Source organism: Callithrix jacchus, chromosome 15 (assembly GCF_049354715.1).
Source record: "Callithrix jacchus isolate 240 chromosome 15, calJac240_pri, whole genome shotgun sequence".
Taxonomy (NCBI): Eukaryota; Metazoa; Chordata; class Mammalia; order Primates; family Cebidae; genus Callithrix; species Callithrix jacchus.
The window spans coordinates 67,433,260-67,454,006 of NC_133516.1; the positions used below are offsets into that span (position 1 = coordinate 67,433,260).

A 20,747-nucleotide genomic window follows, 5' to 3' on the forward strand; every position below is an offset into this window, starting at 1 on the left:
GAGGCTGAAAAATCGAAAGTCGACGTACAATTTTTAAAAAATTTTATGTATTTATTTATTTTATCGCACAAGGAATATGTGTGGAGGGTACAGAGTGACACTGAACAGATCACGAAGCATGAGAAACATTAGTTCTCTCCCTCCCCAGCGTCTCCTTCGTCTCCCTGGTTTTCCAATGTCCGCAGAGTGAGATTGTCCCTAAGTAACTGCATGATCAGAGTGCTGTCTTTATGAGACTCTTCATTCAGTGTATCCAATTCGGCAATTGCTTCATCAGATGCCGTTTTTGCCAGGCTGCAGGCCTTTTCAGGAGAGTTGAGAATCTCATAGTAAAAGACTGAGAAATTAAGTGCCAGACCAAGTCGAATTGGGTGTGTAGGCTGCATTTCTTTCTTCCTAATTTCAAATGCTTCCTGGTAAGCCTGCTGGGAATTCGGCACAGTGGTTTGTTTGTTGTCTCCACATGCCACTTCAGAAAGATACCTGAAATAATCTCCTTTTATTTTCTTTTTTTTTTGGAGACGGAGTTTTCACTGTTGTTACCCAGACTGGAGTGCAATGGCACGATCTTGGCTCACCGCAACCTCCGCCTTCTGGGTTCAAGCAATTCTCCTGCCTCACCCTCCCGAGTAGCTGGGATTACAGGCACACGCCACCATGCCCAGCTAACTTTTGTATTTTTAGTAGAGACAGGGTTTCACCTCGTTGACCAGGATGGTCTCGATCTCTTGACCTGGTGATCCACCCGCCTTGGCCCCCCAAAGTGCTGGGATTATAGGCATGAGCCACCGCGTCCGGCCTCTCCTTTCATTTTCAAGTAGAACACCTTACTTTCTGGTTGTGTAGCATTGGGAGTAAGGTATTTGTCCAACAGCTCCAGAACGTCATTGCAGATGTCCTGCAATTCCGCCTCTATCTTCTCACGGTACTCTGCTGCTGCTTCTCATTTCTCTCTGTTTTCTGCTCAATGCTGGAGATGACATGCCAGGAAGAGTGGCGGGCACCTACCACATTCTTGTAGGCAGCAGAGAGCAGCTTTCTCTCTTCCTTGGAGAGTTCATGCCCCTGTTCTGTGTTTGCCTTCATGGCTACAGCCATATCATCATAGCGCTCAGCCTGCTCAGTGAGTTTGGCTTTCTGTACCAGCTCACTTTTATCCATTGTCATTCCTGACTCCAAGTCCAGTGCTCTTCCTTTTTCTCTATCCATGGCCAAATGGGCAAAATGCACTTTTTGTTGTGGCCCAAATCTTTGGAGACTGCCGTAGGAGGGCTGCAAGGGACAAAGACGCTTCTGAGCTAAGCTCAGAGGTGACTGCTTCCTTCCCAAGCCCACTGCTCAGGCGGTGGCGGCGGCACTGCCTGCAGTGGCTGCAGCGGCGGCGGTAGCAGCTACCCGGGCTCTGGAATCCGCGGTGGCGGTGGTGGCAGCTCCCAGGATAGAGAGTTCTGTAGATGTCTATTAGGTCTGCTTGGTCAAGTCCTGGATATCTTTGTTAATTTTCTGTCTCGTCGATCTGTCTAATATCGACATTGGAGTGTTAAATTCTCCCACTATTACTGTGTGGGACTCCAAGTCTCTTTGTAGGTCGTTAAGCACTTGCTTTATGTATCTGGGTGCTCCTGTATTAGGTGTATATATATTTAGGATAGTTAGCTCTTCTTGTTGGATTGATCCTTTTACCATTATGCGCTTGTCTCTTGATCTTTGTTGGTTTAAAGTCCATTTTATCAGAGACTAGGATTGCAACCCTTGCTTTTTTTTTTGCTTTCCATTTGCTTGGTAAATCTTCCTCCATCCCTTTATTTTGAGTCTTTGTATGTCTTTGCACGTGAGATGGGTCGTCTCAATACAGCACACCGATGGGTTTTGACTCTTTATCCAGTTTGCCCGTCTGTGTCTTTGGATTGGGGCATTTAGCCTATTTACATTTAAGGTTAATACTGTTATGTGTGAATTTGATCCTGCCATTTTGATACTAGTTGGTGGTTTTGCCTATTAGTTAATGCAGTTTCTTCATTTTGTTGATGCTCTTTACCATTTGGTATGTTTTTGCAGTGGCTGGTCGTTCCTCTCCATGTTTAGTGCTTCTTTCAGGAGCTCTTGTAAAGCAGGCCTGGTGGTGACAAAATCTCTCAGCAATTTCTTGTCCGTAAAGGATTTTATTTCTCCTTCACTTATGAAGCTTAGTTTGGCTGGATATGAAATTCTGGGTTGAAAGATATTTTCTTTAAGGATGTTGAATTTTTGTCCTGACTCTCTTCTGGTTTCTAGGGTTTCTGCTGAAAGATCCTCTGTGAGTCTGATGGGCTTCCTTTTGTGGGTACCCAACCTTTCTCTCTGGCTTCCCTTAGCATTTTTTCCTTCATTTTAACCCTGGTGAATCTGATGATTATGTGCCTTGGGGTTGCTCTTCTTGAGGAATATCTTTGTGGTGGTCTCTGTATTTTCTGAATTTGAATGTTGGCCTGCCTTGCTGCTACATTAGGAAAGTTCTCCTGGATAATATCCTGAAGAGTGTTTTCCAGCTTGGTTTCATTCTCTCCATCACATTCAGGTATACTGATCAAACATAGATTAGGTGTTTTCACATAATTTCATATTTCTTGGAGGATTTGTTCATTTCTTTTCACTCTTTTTTCTCTAATCTTGCCTTCTTGTTTTATTTCATTGAGTTGATCTTCAGTCTCTCATATCCTTTCTTGTGCTTGATTTATTCGGCTGTGGAAACTTGTGTATGCTTCACGAAGTTCTTGTGCTGTGTTTTTCGACTCCATTAAGTCGCTTATGTTCCTCTCTAAGCTGGTTATTCTAGTTAGCATTTCGTCTAAACTTTTTTCAAAGTTCTTAGTTCCTTTGTATTGGGTTAGAACATGCTCTTTTAGCTCAGAGAAGTTTGTTGTTACCCACCTACTGACGCCTTCTTCTGTCAGTTCATCAAACTCATTCTCCCTCCAGTTTTGTTCCCTTGCTGGTGAGGAGTTTTGATCCCTTGGAGGAGAGGAGGTGAGCTGATTTCTTCCCATCTTCGTGGATTTATCTACCTTTGTAGTTGGTGACTTTCAGATGGGGTCTCTGAGTGGATGTCCTTTCTGTTGATATTTCTTTCTGTTTTTTAGTTTTCCTTCTAACAGACAGGCTCCTCTGCTGCAGGACTGCTGGAGGTCCACTCCAGACCCTGTTGGCCAGGCTGGTCTTGAACTCCTGACCTCGGGTGATCTGCCCGCCTTAGCCTCCCAAAGTGCTGGGATTACAGGCATGAGCCACCATGCCTAGCCAGCATAATTATTTTGAAATTTATTCATCTTCTTATTGTGTTAAGTCATTTCTTTTTTTTGTTGCAGTATTTCCAGAGTATGGATACATCACAAGTTATCATTTACCTGCTGATGGACATGTGGATTATTTCTAGTTTTTCGCTATTAAAGCTGCTATGAACTTTTGTGTATAAGTCTTTGTGTGAACTTGAAAGTCAGTTTTCCTGGCCAGACCCCACTCTCAACTGGGAGAAGGGTCGAATAATTTGGGGACCCAGTGGCCAGGTGCCATGGCTCATGCTTGCAGTTTAAGCACTTTGGGAGGCCAAGGCAGGAGGATTGCTTGAGTCTAGGAGTTTGAGACCAGCCTGGGCTAAATAGGGAGACCCCGTACGTACAAGAAATTAGCCAGGTGCGTGGTGCGTGCCTGTAGTCCCAGCTACCCAGATGGCTGAGGCAAGAGGATCACTTGAGCCCAGTAGTTAAAGGCTGCAGGGAGCTGAGATTTCACCACTGCATTCCAGCCTGGGCGACAGAGCAAGACCCTGTCTGAAAAAGAATAAAACTGTCCCAACTGTTGTAGTTTCACATTTTAAGTATGTCCAGGACAGTGTTAGAGAGGAAAAGCTGGGCACTGCTTTTCTCTAAAATCTCCAATCTGGAGTGTGTTCTAGAGAGCAATTTTTCTCAAGAGGGGTCAGTAAGAAAGAGATGCAGGTAGAGCGTTGCCTTTAGGAGGGCATGATGAGGCTGTGGTTATAGGCCTATTCCCTAAACCCAATACAGCTGTTCACAGCAGTAACCTGGCTCAGTTCTGGACATTTCTGGAAATTGTAAGGAAACCAGGTGACAGGGTGAGCTAATGAGCCAATGCAAAGCTGTCACCACGGCCAGAACAAGCCAGGTTTATGTTCAGCTGATGATAGCCTGGGAGGCCATGTTCACATAGAAAGGCTAACCTACTGTTGTGTGCCTTCTTTTGTGCAGCATAAAGATAGGGAGGTGGTGATGGAGCAGCCCTCTTCTGGAAGTGACTGGTCTGATGTTGAGGAGATCTCCACGGTCAGATTCTCTCAGGAGGAACCTGTCTTGCTGAAACCCTCAGCTGTTCCAGAGCCTTCTCCCTTCACCACTGACTATGTCATGTACCCGCCTCATTTGTACAGTAGTCCTTGGTGTGACTACGCCAGCTACTGGACCAGCAGCCCCAAGCCTTCTAGCTACCCCTCCACAGGGAGTGGCAGCAATGATGCAGCCCAGGTTGGGAGGAGCAGCTGGAGCCGCCTGAGTGATTATTCTCCCAACTCTTCAGGGAGCGCCCAAAACACCTCCAGAGACATGGAGGCCTCAGAGGAAGGCCGGTTCCAGAATTCTCGTTCATTTCGCTTTTCCAGAATCTTAGAAGAAAGAGAGGTGAAGGAGAAAAGAACATTCCAAGAGGAGACGCCACCGCGTCCTTGTGGAGGACATTCATCTAGCTCCTTGCCAAAGAGCCACTGGGAACCAAGCCTAGAGGAGGGCTTCATTGACACCCATTGTCACTTGGACATGCTCTATTCCAAGTTGTCTTTCCAAGGGACCTTTAAAAAGTTCAGAAAAATTTACAGCAGCTCCTTCCCAAAGGAATTTCAGGGTTGTATCTCTGACTTCTGTGACCCTCGCACCTTGACAGATTGCCTATGGGAGGAGCTATTAAAAGAGGATCTGGTGTGGGGGGCCTTTGGTTGTCACCCTCATTTTGCACGTTACTACAGTGAGAGTCAAGAAAGAAATCTTTTGCAAGCCTTAAGGCACCCCAAGGCTGTAGCATTTGGGGAAATGGGCTTGGATTACTCTTACAAGTGCACCACGCCTGTCCCAGAACAGCACAAGGTAACAAGGCTCTCTTTAGTCTGCTTATAGTTTGTTTTTCTTTTAGTTGTTGAAGCTGACAATAAGGGTTTTTCTAATTTTAGAACTAAAGAATTTAAAATCCCTAAAAATGCAGAGTGCTTGCTCTCATCCAGACTGTCTAGATACCATTGGCTGAATGCTTTACAAACTATTTCTTACTGTTTAGCTTTACTATGGAAGTTCGGGGAGAAGTACTTTGTGACTTTTTTTTTTTGAGATGTATGTAGTTTTGCCCTGTCACCTAGGCTATAGTGCAATGGCGTGATCTTGGCTCATTGCAACCTTCGCCTCCTGGGTTCAAGCAGTTCTCTTGCCTCAGCCTCCTGAGGAACTGGGACTACAGGTGCTCGCCACTGTGCCTGGCTAATTTTTGTATTTTTAGTAGAGACGGGATTTCAGCATCTTGGCCAGGCTGGTCTCAAACTCCTAAACTTGTGATCTGTGTGCCTCAGCCTCCCAAAGTGCTGAGATTGCAGGCGTGAGCCACCGCACCAGGCCACTTTGTGACTTTTTGTGGCTAATGATATCGATGTCAAAACATTTGTTTTCTTTCCTTCTTGGGAAGCAACAGACTTTAGGTTTTCTTAATTTATTTTATGTTTTGAGAGGGAGTCTTGCTCTTTTGTCCAGCTTGGAGTATAGTAGGGCAGTCTCAGCTCAATGCAACCTCAGCCTCCCATGGTCAAATATTCTCCTGCCTCAGCCTTCCAAATAGCTGGGATTACAGGCATGTGCCACCACACTCGACTAATTTTTGTATTGGCAGAGATGGGGTTTCACCATGTTGGCCAGGCTGGTCTTGAACTCTTGACCTCAAGGTGATCTGGCTGCCTCACTCTCCCAAAGTGCTCGGATTACAGGCATGAACCACTATGCCCAGCCTGGTTTTCTTTATTTTTTTTTAATGTATCCATTGCAGAATAATTGAAAAAATATTAAAAAACGCATAATTTCTCATTCAACCAAAGATCATGGCTAATACTCTTAGTACTTTTTCTTTCTTTCTTTTTTTTTTTTTTTGAGATAGACTTTCGCTCTTCTTGCCCAGGCTGGAGTACAATGGTGAAATCTTGGCTCACCACAACTTCCGTCTCCCAGGTTCAAGTGATTCTCCTGCCTCAGCCTCCTGAGTAGCTGGGATTACACGCATGCATCACCAAGCCCAGCTAATTTTGTATTTTTAGTAGAGACGGGGTTTCTCCATGTTGGTCAGGTTGGTCATGATTTGCCAGCCTCAGGTGATCTGCCTGCCTCATCCTCCCAAAGTGCTGGGATTATAGGTGTGAGCCACTGAGCCTGGCAAATATAATTTTTTTTTTCTTTCTGTTTTTGGAGACAGAGTCTCGTTCTGTTACCACTGGCTTGAGTACAGTGGTGTGATCTTGGCTCACTGCAGCCTCGGCCTCCTGGGCTCAAGTGATTCTCCTACCTCAGCCTTTCAAGTAGCTGGGACTGCAGGTGTGTGGCACCTTGCCTGGCTAATTTTTATATTTTTAGTAGAGGTGGGGTTTTACCATATTCACTTGACTGGTCTCGAACTCCTGACCTCAACTGATCCCCTTGCCTTGGCTTTTGAAAGTGCTGGGATTACAGGTGTGAGCCACTGTGCCTGGCCTCTGCTGATATTTTTCCCTTCAGTAGTTTTCGAGCACAGTGCTTTGGCAGCATAAGAGTTCTAGTATTTTAGAATTTTTTTTCCCCAGAGATAATGTCTTTGCCACTCATGCTGGAATTCAGTGGTGCAGTCATAGCTTACTGCAGCCTCAACCTGGGCTCAAACGAATGATCCTTCCACCTCAGTCTCCTAAACAGCTGGGACTGCAGGTGCATACCACCATGCCTAGCTAATTAAAAAAAAATTTTTTTTAAGTTGGAATCTTACTGTGTCACCCAGGCTGGAGGGCAGTGGTGCAATCTCAGCTCACTGCAACCGCCGCTTCCTGGGTTCAAGTGATTCTCCTGGCTCAGCCTCTTGAGTCACTGGATTACAGGTGCCAGCCACCACACCCAGCTAAAATTTTTTTTTTTTTTTTTTTGAGACATAGTGTCCCAGGCTGGAGTGCAATGGCATGATCTTGGCTTACTGTAGCCTCCATTTCCAGGGTTCAGGTGATTCTCTTGCTTCAGCCTCCCGAGTAGCTGAGATTAGAAATTCCCACCACCATACCAAGCCAATTTTTTGTATTTACAGGATCAAACCTATAATCCCAGCACTTTGAGAGGCCAAGATGGGGTGATCGCTTGAGGGCAGAAGTTTGAGACCAGTCTGGCCAACATGGCGAAACCCCATTTCTACTAAAAATACAAAAATTGGCTGGTGGGTCACACCTGTAATTAGCCAGTGGCTCATGCTTGTAATCCCAGTACTTTGGGACACCAAGGCGGGCGGATCACCTAAAGCCAGAAGTTGGAGACCAGCCTGGCAATATGGCGAAACCCTGTCTCTAAAAAAAAAAAAAAAAAAAAAAATAGCTGGCTATGATGACACATGCCTAAGTTCCCAGCTACTCAGGAGGCTGAGGTAGGAGGATTGCTTGAGCCTGGGAGATTGAGGCTGCAGTGAACTATGATCATGCTGCAGCCTGGGTGACAGAGTGAGACCCTGTCTCAAAACAAAATTAACAGGATCTCAGATCTGCATTTAAAGGTCCACAGAGCACCCTGCACAACAAACTGAACTAGAAGTGATAGCATAGGGTGATAAATACAGTCTCACAGGTGTCATTTGGCTTGGTGAGGTGCAACTCAAGACTGGAAGATAATGAGCCTGAGGAAATGCTGGCTGGGGGAGGGCTAAGTTGCCTGTAAAGAAGAGGAAGACTAGAAAATAATTGCCAACACAAGAGACTCCTAGGCTGGGTGGGGTATGTGGATATACTGTTTTGATGTAAATAATTTGGCACCCAAATGAGGTGAATGGTGGTGACTGGCAACTGTACCTAGTTGGCCATCAGTACTGAGTTGCACTTACTAAGAGCACAGCCATTAGCAAGTTCTTGATGTGTCCTGCTGAGTGTTTTATCTTGTGAAGAGAACAACAACCTATACAGGGCTGGGTGCCGTGGCTTACCGCTGTAGTCCCAACACTTTGGGAGCCTGAGGCAAGAGATTGCTTGAGCCTACGAGTTCAAGATCAGCCTAGGCACCATAGTGAGACTCTGTCTCTATTTCATTAAAAAAAAAAAAAAGCCTATGGAAGGACTGTATCTGGCCAAGATGATAGCATGCCAGACCTGGCTTTTGTAAGAGAGTTTGGATGCTGTACCTAAGGTTTTCTGGAAGCATTGGAAAATAGAGAAAAGCAGAACAATGGGAGAAAGCATGGGTAGTTATTCTGCTGCTTAGAGCAAATTACTGTTAACTTTTTCCTTGTTTATCTGTGTGTTTACAGATTATTTAACTCATAAGAATTAGATCATGAATAGTGTGTGTGTAAGTTGCACACGTCAGCCAATATGAGTATGAAATACACTCATTGGGAGAGTAGACTGTCCTTTGCTATCCAGGCCACATCTCTTTACTTGTGTTAAAGAGGAATTAATTAATTATCAAGGTAATAAATATGTAAGAGATGCCCAGGGCAACCCCCAGGAGAGACTAACTCTGGAATCTGTAGAAATAATGGATCAGTTAGGAACAGAAGCTTAGGCAGGTAGAAGTGAGTAATTATGCTGGATAATAACTCATCTGTACCTCCTTCACTCCTGTTCTTTTCAGCCGGGTTTCTGGTGAGGACAATTGCTTTGAATAGGTCCTGTCCAACCACAAGTTCCTGCATTCTAATTAGTTGTTCTTCCGTCTTTTAACATTTTTGAAATCTGTGTTTTATGAAACATTATAAATGTAATGTTATTGTCCCTTGGAAAATTGCAAGGGATAATAAAATTGCAAGGAACAATTGCAAAGTGCTTGTCTTCCAAACACTTGTCATAAAATCAAAGAAACATAGGTTGTATTCATGTGTTTGTATTAAAAAAAGAAATTGGGAAATTAAATAATTTTAAGTGTCTTTTCCACTTGTGAAATTTTCCCATTCATCAACTATACTTTGAAAAATGTTTAACAGCTGTGTAATATTCCATCCTAAAGCTCTAATAGCTTCACTACTCTGAGGAATAATTCTGTAGAGGCAGGAATGAAATGATGGAATTGGAATCTCTTGAAACCTCCCTTCCTCCTGTGTAGGGGTCAGGGGGGGACAGATGAACAGCTTAGCAGGTGCAGATAGGAGGGTCTCCAGGCACCTACTGATAGTGGAACTGGCCAGCCTTTAAAGCCTCTACCAAGCAGTCTATAGTTTTGGTGTCTGTGATCATTTTCCTTTAGTTGAAAATACAGATTAAACAAAAGTTACATCAGAATTGGTATTGCCTTAGTGTTGCTATTTTGAGAAGAGGCAGTACAGGTGGACTTGTAAATATCATTCTTAAGTGAGTATCACCTGACTCAAATTACCAAAAGTATCTCATTGATGCTAAAAACAAACACTAATTACATTCCACAATTGAAAAAACTACTCATGGAAACATTAATGTGAGGTAATTTGCTTACAATGAATTAATCCCTTTTTTTTTTTTTGAGACAGAGTCTTGCTCTGTCCAGGCTGGAGTGCGGTGGCATGATCTCAGCTCACTGCAACCTCTGCCTCCCAGGTTCAAGGGATTCTCCTGCCTTAGCTGGGATTATAGGTGTGCGCCACCACGCCCAGCTAATTTTTGTATTTTTAGTAGAGATGGGGTTTCACCATGTTGGCCAGGGTCTTGAATGCCTGACCTCAAACCCGGCTTAGCCTCCCAAAGTGTTGGGATTTCAGTTGTGAGCCACCGCACTTGGCGAATTAATACTTTTCTTTGTTCTAAACCTGGCCTTATTAGAGGAAAGAACAGGTCCTAACTCTACTTTTTTCATTTAAATTAACAATAATGAAGATGTAAAAGTGGCTAGTTATACAGAGAAAAGTGTATCTGTAAATACCTGTGAGGATGTTTGACTTTGATTGAGTAAAGGAAGCAAATTGGCTGGGCACAGTGGCTCATGCCTGTAAGCTCAGCATTTCAGGAGGCTGAGGTGGGCAGGTCACTTGAAGCTAGGAGTTTGAGACCAGCCTGACCAACATGGCAAAACCCCATCTCTACAAAAAATACAAAAATTAGCCAGGCAAAATGGTGTGTGCCTGTAATTCCAGCTACTTGGGAGGCTAAGGCAGGAGAATCACTTGAACCCAGGAGATGGAGGCTGTAGTGAGCTGAGATCGCAGCACTACACTCCAGCCTGAGCAACAGAGCAAGACTCTGTCTCAAAAAAGAAAAAAGGAAAAGAAAAACAAAAAGTAACTTGTAGAAAATAAGTCTAGTATTTGTTCCTTTACCAAATATTTGAGCACCTTCTGAGAACCAGGCATCTTGCTGGAGATACACACAAACACCACCCCCACCCCGCCCATCCCCAACAGCTCTGCATAGGGAAAGCTCTGGAAGTTGGTATCTCTTGAGACTAGAGGTGGGGAGAGTGAGGTGAGAGGTAATAACTTTGTACTTTATGTTCTTGATCCCTGCCCTGCCCCTGCCATCCCAGGTCGGCATCATATAGTGGTTACTGTGTGGACTGCCAGGGTTCAAGTTTGGATTCTGGTGGCTGCAAGTTAACTTGCCCTCACTGCATGCTGCAAGGCCAGCAGCATCTGCCTCAGGGTAGTTGTGCAGATTGCAGGTCATGATAGACCCGAAGTGTGCCCGATAATCATTAGCTATTATTATTACACTATATAGTTAAAAGAGTTGAAGACACTGGGGTGCCTGCTGGACTGGGTGTTCCAGAGGTAATGGAACTTGTGAAATGCTGCTAACTGGCAGGGGTTGTTGCTGTGTTCTCTTCTAGGTATTTGAGAGACAGCTACAGCTGGCTGTGTCTCTAAAGAAGCCCTTGGTGATCCATTGCCGAGAAGCTGATGAAGATCTGCTAGACATCATGAAAAAGTTTGTGCCCCCTGACTACAAGATCCATAGGTTAGAAGACTGGAACTTCAGCGGGCAAATGAAAGAAACACTTCCCTCTGCCTGGGACGTTAGTTGGAAAAATGAGAAGCCAATTAAAAGAGCAATGATCATATTCTGTCATTATATACTTTCTTTTCTTTTTCTTTTTTTCGAGACAGAATCTCACTCTTGTCACCCAGGCTGGAGTGCAGTGGTGCAATTTTAGCTCACTGCAACCTCTGCCTCCTGGGTTCAAACAGTTCTCCTGCCTCAGCCTCCCGAGTAGGTGGGATTACAGGCACATGCCACCATGCCTGGCTGGTATTTTTAGTAGAGACAGGATTTCATTGTGTTGGCCAGGCTGGTCTTGAACTCCTGACCTCATGATCCAACCCCTCGGCCTCCCAAAGTGCTGGGATTACAAGTGTGAGCCATCACGTCCAGCCTATACATTATCTTTTCTAAAGAATTAACTATTTGGTTAAACCACATTAAATTTTTCATATTTGGACTTTTTTTTGCTCACAATATAGCAACTTCATATGGTTTCAACTAATAACCCTAAATCACCAGTGAGCCCAGGGGGCCTGTTGTGCCCTCTTCCTGGGGATGGGTGGAAATGGAGTCTCAGTTCTCAGCAGTAAGGACTGCTGATCTTGGGAAAGGCTGCTCTGGGGTCTGGTGGCTTAGCACACAGGGCATCCTAGGGTACTTGAAAGGACATTTTTTTTCCTGTTTTGAATTTGAAAGCTCCTTTCCTCCCCATTATGAAAATCAAGGTCATCTTTTATCAGTATGGCATGTAGGGGTTCTTAAGTTCAGTTTGGTAAACTCTCTGGACTTCTGAACTCCTTCTATGTGTAGGTACTGGGCATTGGCTTGCCTCTGGGGACATCTGGAGGTGCTGTCAGTAGACAGGTTGGCTGGTGGCTTCTGCCTACATAGTATATGGGACTGGGTGGTCATAGGTGCTGCGGGAGCTAGAGCAGGGGTCTGACATCATAGCCCAGCCAGAAGACTCAGGAGGTGATGTCCAGCTGGCTCCTTAAAGATGGTTGAGAGAAGCTGGCTGAATAACAAGGACTCTAGCACCCAAACTGGGTTTTGTCAGATGGCAGATAAAGGGGGATGAGGATGTCAGGGCTTTTGGGTGCCTAAGCAGAGTGAGTGAAGCTTCTGACCCCTGGCTGGTACAGACACCAATCATGAGGCAGTCAGTTGGCTTTTCTGGGTTGGTTGGTTTTTCATTGCTTCATTTTGGGCTAACTTTGAAGAAAATGTAATGGTGGCTGGCTGGTAGGCCAGGGCTAAGGTGACCTAACGAGTAGTATTGCAGGAAGAGGTCCTGGATTTCCAGATTGGTGACTCTATATATGGCACCAAGAACATAAGCTTGTATCAGATTAAGAGAAGAAAATTTACCTGTAGTTCCACTTCCCAATATTTTGTTACATTTCCCTTCAGTTGATTTGACTACACAGGCATAATTTTTATATGCTGTCGTCATCATAGGGGCCACAGTTTTTGATTTTGCTCCTCTTTAGTGTTACAAGCATTTCCTTTTTTTTTTTTAATTAAAATTTTAATTTTTTTGAGATGGAGTCTCTATTATCCAGGCTGGAGTGCAATAACGTGATCTTGGCTCACTGCAACCTCTGCCACCTGGGGTCAAGTGATTCTTCTGCCTCAGCCTCCTGAGTAGCTGGGATTACAGGTGCCTGCCACCGTGCCCAGCTAATTTTTGTATTTTTAGTAGAGACGGGGTTTCACCATTTTGGCCAGGCTGGTCTTGAACTTAGGACCTTGTGATCCACCCGCCTTGGCCTCCCAAAGTGCTGGGATTATAGGGGTGAGCCACTGCGCCCGGCCCTAGAAGCATTTCTTATCCCAGTGTGTTCTCTGTGGTGGTCATTTCAGGTGACCTCAGAGCCCTCTGCAGTGTGTGTGGTGTGTGGTGGTCTCTGAGCATCACTTACCACATGCGATCTCGGGTCTTCCTATGTTGGAGCTGGCCCTTTGTGCTTACTGTGGAGTCCTTCCCTCAGATGCAATCTTTCTATTTCTGGGAATCATTGAAAAGGGGTGATGGATCTAGGGGGAGCTGGGGGCTACTGCAGAGGGGACTGTGAGCCTGCCCTGATGTGGAGTTCTGTCCCCAGGCATTGCTTCACCGGCAGCTACCCGGTCATCGAGCCCCTGCTGAAGTATTTTCCCAACATGTCTGTGGGCTTCACGGCAGTGCTGACATACTCCTCCGCCTGGGAGGCCCGGGAAGCCCTGAGGCAGATCCCACTGGAGAGAATCATCGTGGAAACGGATGCTCCCTACTTCCTTCCTCGCCAGGTAGGGGAGGCACTGGAGGGAGAGGGTGGGGAGGTGGTGGTCACCCTTACAAGGTTGTCAGGGCCAGAGCCCCAGTGACTTCCTGGTCCCATTCTGGACTGTGTAGATGCCTCCTTGCTGTTGCTTTGCAGAACCAAAAGTCTAGGGGGCTGAGAAGCTGAAGGGTAACCACTCTCTTCCAGGCAGTGCAAAGCCCTACCCTGTAGAGGGTAGTCCAAGGAAGCGTGGGACCCTGCTCACCCAGAGCCCCCATGACTAGGACTCTCCCTGCACCTGCAGGTAAAGGGGTCTCTACAGGGCAGCCCCAAAGAGGTCCTTGCTGGGGAAGGGACAGGGAGGGAGTTCTAGATTATGACTGTGCACAGACAGCACAATGATGTTATGACTGCTTGATGTCTTCCAGGTTCCCAAAAGCCTATGTCAGTATGCCCACCCGGGCCTGGCCTTGCATACTGTCCGAGAGATTGCCAGGGTCAAAGATCAGCCACTCTCCCGCACCTTGGCTGCCTTGCGTGAGAACACCAGTCGCCTCTACAGTCTCTAAGCAGAGATGGTACAGTCATCGGGAGTCTGCCAGAAAAGGTCATAAAACTGGCATTCTATGTTTTTTAAAAATCAGGCCAAACCAGTCTTTTGCTGCATTTTGTTAAGAGTATAAACATAGTGTGAGCATTAAGCCTGATTTGTTTTCTCCTTTTCTTTTCTACCCTGCAGGGCAATCAGCAGCCTGACAGAATGCAGGCTGGCTTGAGGTCTGTGTCCCAGGTTGAGGATGTGTTTGGAGAGCTGATTGGAACACAGAAAACCAGGACAGGATATTTTCCTCAAAGTGGGTTATAAGGCGTCAGCTTCTGGGTGATGGGTGGGGTGGGTGTGGAATGAGGGATGTGGGGACTGCCTGTAATAGCATCGGGGTTTTGCTTCCCAGCCAAAATGCTCCAGGGTAGGCAACAAAGAAGAAAGAGTGTGATGTGAGGGTACAGTGAGTTTGCCAGTCCAAATCCTGTTCTCTGCAGCCTGTGTTTTTGAGCAGTTTGTGAATAAAGATACCTGCCTACTCGTCTAAGCACATGTGGGTGTGTAACTCAGTTCCTGGTTCTCAGTTCTAAAAACAGACTCCCAAGTGGGAAACCTTTTGGGGGAAATTAATTGGAGACCTAGCTCAGAGGTTTATTTTCTTGGAACCAGTGAAGTCCTCCTCCTCCTTCCTTCCCTGGATAACTCTTCAGTTTGGCTGTCACTGTTCTGGTGTCAACTCCAGGGCTGCCACAGGCAGAAGGACTTCATCTGCTGGTCTCATTGGTTCCACTGCCATCAATATGGAGATGTGCAGAGGAGCGCTCATTGTTCACGATGGAGATCCGGGACTGACTGGGGGACTCCAGGAAGAGGGCCTCTTGGGGAAGAGGACCCCAGAGGAGGTAAATCCTACTCACCGATGCTTTCAGGGCTGCTGTATGGGTGTGTTAAGCTGATAAGGTTCAGTTTGCAGCAGAAACTACCTTCTAGTCTTTTGTGTCAGAGGTTCTCAGCCTCCTTGTGCTTCACTTTTGCCCCCTTCTCTGGAACATTTGACCAAGAATAATCCTCATTTCATCTTGCATAACAGTCCCTTGTGTGCCCTGCCCAGGTTGAGAGGTGAATCAAAGTAATTCTCAAAAGCTCTGTTGGGCAGCTTAGCCGTCTTATATGGTCTATCCACAATAAGCAGGCCTGGTGTCCACAAATGTACCAGTCCCTCTCCTGCTTCTCCTGGGTGTCCCCTTGCCTTTGCCTTTCCTTGTCCTGTCTTTCTGTGTTTTAGAAGTGAGAGCCTCTCCTTCACCTTTTGAGCAACTGAGTCATCTTAAGTTCTGAGCTTTGCTCTGCAGCCTGCTGGTGCCTTGTAAAGGTATATTCGTTACAGGCCCTAGAGGTGCTAATGGTCCAGGGTTAAGTGAGAGGAGACTGTACTTTGTTTCAAAGGATCATTCACCCTGATCTTCTGCAGTGAGGTAGATAGGTCACCTAGAGTCCCTCATCTATCTTGGAGGCTTAAATTGTAAAACACATCACTTTTGGAATCCTAAATTCCTCTAGGTGTTTTTGGAAGGTGCATTTGAGTCTTCTGAGCTAAAATGGAATGGATTTAATATTTCCTATCTGGTATTTCCATCTTGCCCCTGGTACACAAGTAACTGGTCTGGAACTTGGCCTTGATTCACTCACTGTCCGTCTTCATGGATTAGTTGTGCTGTTACGTTGTCTGTGCTGCAGATTTGCCCATGTAGGAAGTCAGGGGAGACCTTGATATCCTACTAGGAAGATTTGGGGGACTGCTGAATATATCAAAGTGCTTTATTGTCACCAAGTGAACTGCAGCACAACTATCTCCTCTATAACAAGTCCTGAAGTCAATACTGCCTACCGGTGAAACCAGCTAGCCCTGTGTTGGAGGAAAAGCGACCATGACAAGGAAGTCTCTGAGCCTGTGTCGTCCACCTGCCAAGGAAAAGCACAAGGTGCTATCTTTCTCTCTAGGATTTAGATTATCATTTATGTGCTCTTGCACAGTGAATCTGGCCTGTGTGAGCATGAAAGCTGGTTGGCATTGTGTTTGATTCGGTTTTTTGGATGGCTGATTGTTTTCACTGTGCCGCGGGTATGCCTCTGTATTTTTTTCCCCTCTTTGGCCATCTTTTTCTGAAAATAAAGTGATGGATCCTCTAGCCAACCCAGGCTCTCTGTGTTTGTGTAACCTACCTGAGTGATGCAATGGGTTAGTCTGGTTGTTGGCCAGCTTTGTAACCCAAGAATCCAGATAGCTGGAGACTGAGTATCCTTATGGCTCTCTGTAAAATTAAACTGCATATAAGAATTCTTAAAGTTCAGCTGGATGTGGTGGCTCACTCCTGTAATCCCAGCACTTCAGGAGGGCAAGGCGGGCAGATTGCTGAGGTCAGGAGTTTGAGACCAGGCCGGCCAACATGGTGCAACCCCATCTCTACTAAAAATATAAAAATTAGCCAGGCTTGGTGGCACACGCCTGTAGTCCCAGCTACTTGAGAGACTTAAGCAGGATAATCGCTTGAACACGGCAGGCGGAGGTTGCATTGAGCCAAGATGGCACCACTGCACTCCAGCCTGGGTGTCAGAGCAAGATTCTGTCTCCCTAACCCCTACCCCTTCTAAAAAGAAATCTTAAAGTTCTACAGCATTAGAGTGTTAACTCATTTTACTGCCTGGGAACTCATATGCACTGCTTCTTTTTAATCTATGTAGAGACTTTCTTCTTTTTTTGTTTCCAGTGCAAGGCTGTAGGAAGAAGAAAAATCTAGTCACTGGGGGTGTTGATGAATCAGCTGGATGGTGGGTGTTGGACTGTGAACTGATGCCTCTGGGTAAACTCTGAAGGAAATTCTGTTTCATTACTTGCACTCAGCCTCCTATTTTGTACTAAGGTATTCTTGAATACAAGTGCACTGGCCAAAAAGTAAACCTAGGCATAGAAAGGAAGGTGCTTTTCCTTCCAAGAATGTTAAACACCTTTGAAGTTTCTGTTGCCACCTTGTCTTTTAGATGCAATAATTAATTATGTATTTTTGGCCTAATCCTAAACTTTGTCTCAGTTCCTTCACAGTTGAATATGCAGTTGACTTTGTCTACTCAGTGATGGTCCTTGTTACTGACTATTCTTGGCTTTTCTGGTGTTTCCATCTTTCCGTAGGAAGTTTGGGACTGACTCATTTGCTTTCAGCACCTTTATTTTGCTTCATTCAGTTTTGTAAAATAAGGGCAAATGGCCACCGGAATGTACAGATTGAAGAAGCAAACTCTGTCAAAGGTGGTGATTAGTGGCCAACAAGTCTCTCTCTGGACCACTGTATTAATAAATGCTCATTTGCCAGTGACAGCTTTTTTTGTTTTGGGGCTTCTTTTGAGACTGAGTCTTGCTTTGTCGTCCAGGCTGGAATGCAGTGGCCCGATCCTGGCTTACTGCAACCTCCGCCTCCTGGGTTCAAGTGTTTCTCATGCCTCAACCTCCTGAGTAGCTGGGACTACAGGTGCCACCAGCACACCTGGCTAATTTTTTTTTTTTTTTAAGCAGAGATGGGGTTTTACCATGTTGGCCAGGCTGGCCTCAAACTCCTGACCTTAGGTGATTACCAACCTCAGCCTCTTAATGCCAGTGACGTTTGAAAGTGGATTCAGATTAAGGTGGGTAGTTTAGTGGAGCTGTCACCTCTTCTCTGTGCACTGTCTTAAGAGAATTTCTGAATACACACCTATAAGTGCATAAGAATTTAAATAGATGTGCTTATGCTAATTATACACAAAAGTTTTTTCACAAGGAGAATTTTTTTTCTCTAGCAAATAACTTGCTTACCCTAGGGGTGCATACACCTCACTTCAGAGACACTTAAGTTTGTGGTATCATTAAATGATTCTTGAAGGAGTGAGTTTAAGAAAGCTGACACAGGAGGAACATGTTTGAAATAATATATTTTCCCAAGGCTGTCCCCTAACCATTTTCTTTGAAAATTATATTTTTGCCCATTGTTGACTTGAAATTGTCCCCACCCCGCTACCAGTTCACCCAATGTATTCTGAATGAAAATGGAAACCTCTCTCATCCTAGGCCATAGAGCAAGGGAGGCTGCACTGGCTGAGAGGCCGTGGAGCAGGATGAAAAAGCTGCACTTGAACCCTCTGGTGCTGGCCTTGAGTCGGTCATGTGCTTGCTGTGTGACTTTGGGAAAGTTACTTAATTTCTCTGAGCTTTAGTTTTCTCCCTCATAAGTAGGCTTGCTGTGAAAATGAAGTGAAATTATGTTAATCTGCATGAGCATTTAACGTGGTGCCCGGTACACAGCACGGGTATGGCAGTAAGTGCTGGCTGCTGTCGTAATTGAATGCTTAGCTACATGCTGGGCTTTGTGCCAGGCATGGCTCATGTGAGATCTCATGTTCAGTCTTGGCAGTAACCCAGCGAGGTAGGCATTGTACATGTGAGCAGCCTGAGAAATTCTGCATCATACATCTGGTATCCAAATTCAGGTCTGAGACCAAAGTCCACATCTTAGCACTACGCCTTGTTGCCTGGCACAGGTGAGAATGCCTAGTTCACAGTGGGTATGCATATCTGTTTCTCTTCGGATGACCCAGGCAAGTGGGTAATAATGCTTGTGAGTCCTTTGAGAGAGAAATAAGTTCTTGTCTTTGGTGGGGGAAGCATCAGGTGACCAGCATTTGTCCAGCGCCCAGTACCCGTCTTCCTCCAAGCCCAAGCAATGGTGGGTGCTTTCTCAAAAAGAAACCAGCTCCTGACCACTTTGGCCATAGTGGGCCTTTGCTCCTCTTCTCTAACTATTGAGAAGAGGGGTGTGGGTAGTTAGTGATAATCGAGGTTATATCACAACTAAGTGACGGAGCTGGACAAGTGTGTTGATCTCTATCCACTTGTGCCAGGTACCTGGGGAGGTAGGGGCATGGCTCTCTGGGGGTAGGGGGTAAGTGGGGGGCCTGCAGTCTGCTGTGACACCTGAGAAAGAGCTTCTAAGCCATTTCCTATCAGTCATTTACTAAGTAGCCTGGGGATCTTGTAAAAATGCAGATCCTGATAGATTAGGGCTGGGGTGCAGTCCAAGATTCTGCATTTCTAAGAAGTTCCGTGATAAAGGTGGTGTTCACAGACTATGGCTCTTCTGTGAGGGAGAGCAGTTGGGTTTTTCTGTGACTGCAGCACCTGATCAGTGGTTAGTGCCTGAGTGCAGGGTGGCCAGAATTTTACTTGGGGAGCCACTTGGCTCCTAGCACCCTCTGTGGTAGGCGTTTTCCAGAGTGCAGACATTACCCCAACTGTCTGCAGAAAGGTTCCTTCATGTTCCCCACAAACGCTCAGATGGCTGACTTGGCAAGTGGGCAGTGCTGCTCTTTGGGGCCACCTTGTTCTTTGCCTTTCCCTCCCCTTAGCGATGTGTCCCATCCATCGCCTGCAGTCAAGTCAGTCCACACTTTTAGGAGTGGCCTTCCCCTGGGAAGACTGGTGTGGTAACTGTAATTAAGTTGTGGAACATAAGAGTCAAGGCTCATCTCTGCTGTAGGTTGGAGTTTAGGGACTGTTTGGGGATCCCCCCTGGTATCAGTGAAGGAACCATGACAATAGCCAGCCTTGCCCACATGAAGCATCTGCTTTGCCAGGCCTTCTCAGTAGTGGAGGGGGAGGAAGGAGAATACAGCTATTTCAGCGTTGTCTAGCAGTGCCCAAGAGCCATGGTCGGGCACCTCACTTATGTCTAACTTCAAATTCACTCTTTGGCCTTCCTCTTTTCCTCTCCGACCTTGAATGGATTTGGCTCCGATAATGTCATCCTGAAGTTTCTTTGTCCACACAGCCCTGGCTGGTTGTTAATAAGCTGTCAATGCAGCCTTGCACTCAGGAAGCCCTGATGTTTAAAGGAACCGTGTCTTTGTTCTTCCTCTCTTCCTTCTTTCCCTTAGTCCCCCCTTCTCTCTCCTCTCCCTCCTCCTCTTCTCTTCCCCTTTCCCTCCTCTTTTTCCCCCTCCCCCTTCTCTTCCCCCTCCCTCCTTCTCTTCCCCTTCCCTCCTTCTCTTCCCCTTCCTTCCTTTTCTTCCCTGCTCTCCTCCTTTTCTCTCCCTCCTCCTCTTTCCCTTTTCCTCCTGCTCTCTTTTCTCCTCCTCCTCTTCTAAGAAACCCAGTCTTAGCTGGGCACAGTGGCTCACTCCTGTAATCCCAGCACTTTGGGAGGCCAAGGTGGGTGGATCAGGAGGTCAGGAGTTTGAGACCACCCTGGCCAATGCCAAGGTGGGTGGATCAGGAGGTCAGGAGTTCGAGACCACCCTGGCCAATATGGCAAAACCCTGTCTTTACTAAAAAAAAAAAAATTAGCTGGGTGTCGTGGTGCACGCCTTTAGTCTCAGCTGCTCAGGAGGCTGAGGCAGGAGAATTGCTTCAATCTGGGAGGTGGAGGTTGCAGTGAGCCAAGATCACACCACTGCACTCCAGCCTGGGAGACAGAGCAAGACTCTGTCACATAAACAAACAAAAACAAAAACCCAGTATTAATTCCAAACAATGCGTGCATGCAGTATTTTCTCTACTTGAGTGAGTTCTTGTAATTGGGTTTTCTAAGCACGCACACTAGCCTTGCTTCTTGTCCTTTTATTCCTTTCCCACCAACCATTGACCAAGAATTTTTTAAATTTTAATTTGGATTTTTTTTTTAAGTGAAATGTTAACTTTTCCTCTTTGAATAAATTCCCATTTGGAACATCAGCA

The 20,747-nt window shown here is 45.8% G+C and overlaps 1 protein-coding gene and 1 pseudogene across 4 annotated transcripts in view; one reads left to right on the forward strand and one right to left on the reverse strand.

Annotated features, from left to right (window-relative positions):
- The window catches only part of TATDN2 (TatD DNase domain containing 2), a 41,183-nt gene extending 26,649 nt beyond the window's left edge, over positions 1 to 14,534 (forward strand). For 2 of the 3 annotated variants that reach the window (XM_003734891.6, XM_008982148.5), the window contains 5 exons: positions 4,245 to 5,129; positions 11,028 to 11,155; positions 13,285 to 13,468; positions 13,872 to 14,050; positions 14,183 to 14,534. In XM_003734891.6, the coding sequence (XP_003734939.3) occupies positions 4,245 to 5,129; positions 11,028 to 11,155; positions 13,285 to 13,468; positions 13,872 to 14,012 (1,338 nt within the window). In that variant the 3' untranslated portion in view covers positions 14,013 to 14,050; positions 14,183 to 14,534. Of the gene's footprint in view, positions 1 to 4,244; positions 5,130 to 11,027; positions 11,156 to 13,284; positions 13,469 to 13,650; positions 13,748 to 13,871; positions 14,051 to 14,182 lie in introns of all 3 variants that reach the window. The other variant, XR_008476827.2, reaches the window with a different exon arrangement.
- LOC128929752 (14-3-3 protein beta/alpha-like) lies at positions 51 to 1,256 on the reverse strand (annotated as a pseudogene). Its single transcript, XR_008476828.2, has 2 exons — positions 790 to 1,256; positions 51 to 493 (listed from the first exon to the last, which is right to left on the reverse strand). The product of XR_008476828.2 is annotated as a 14-3-3 protein beta/alpha-like (transcript).
- Positions 14,535 to 20,747: the final 6,213 nt, after the last annotated feature.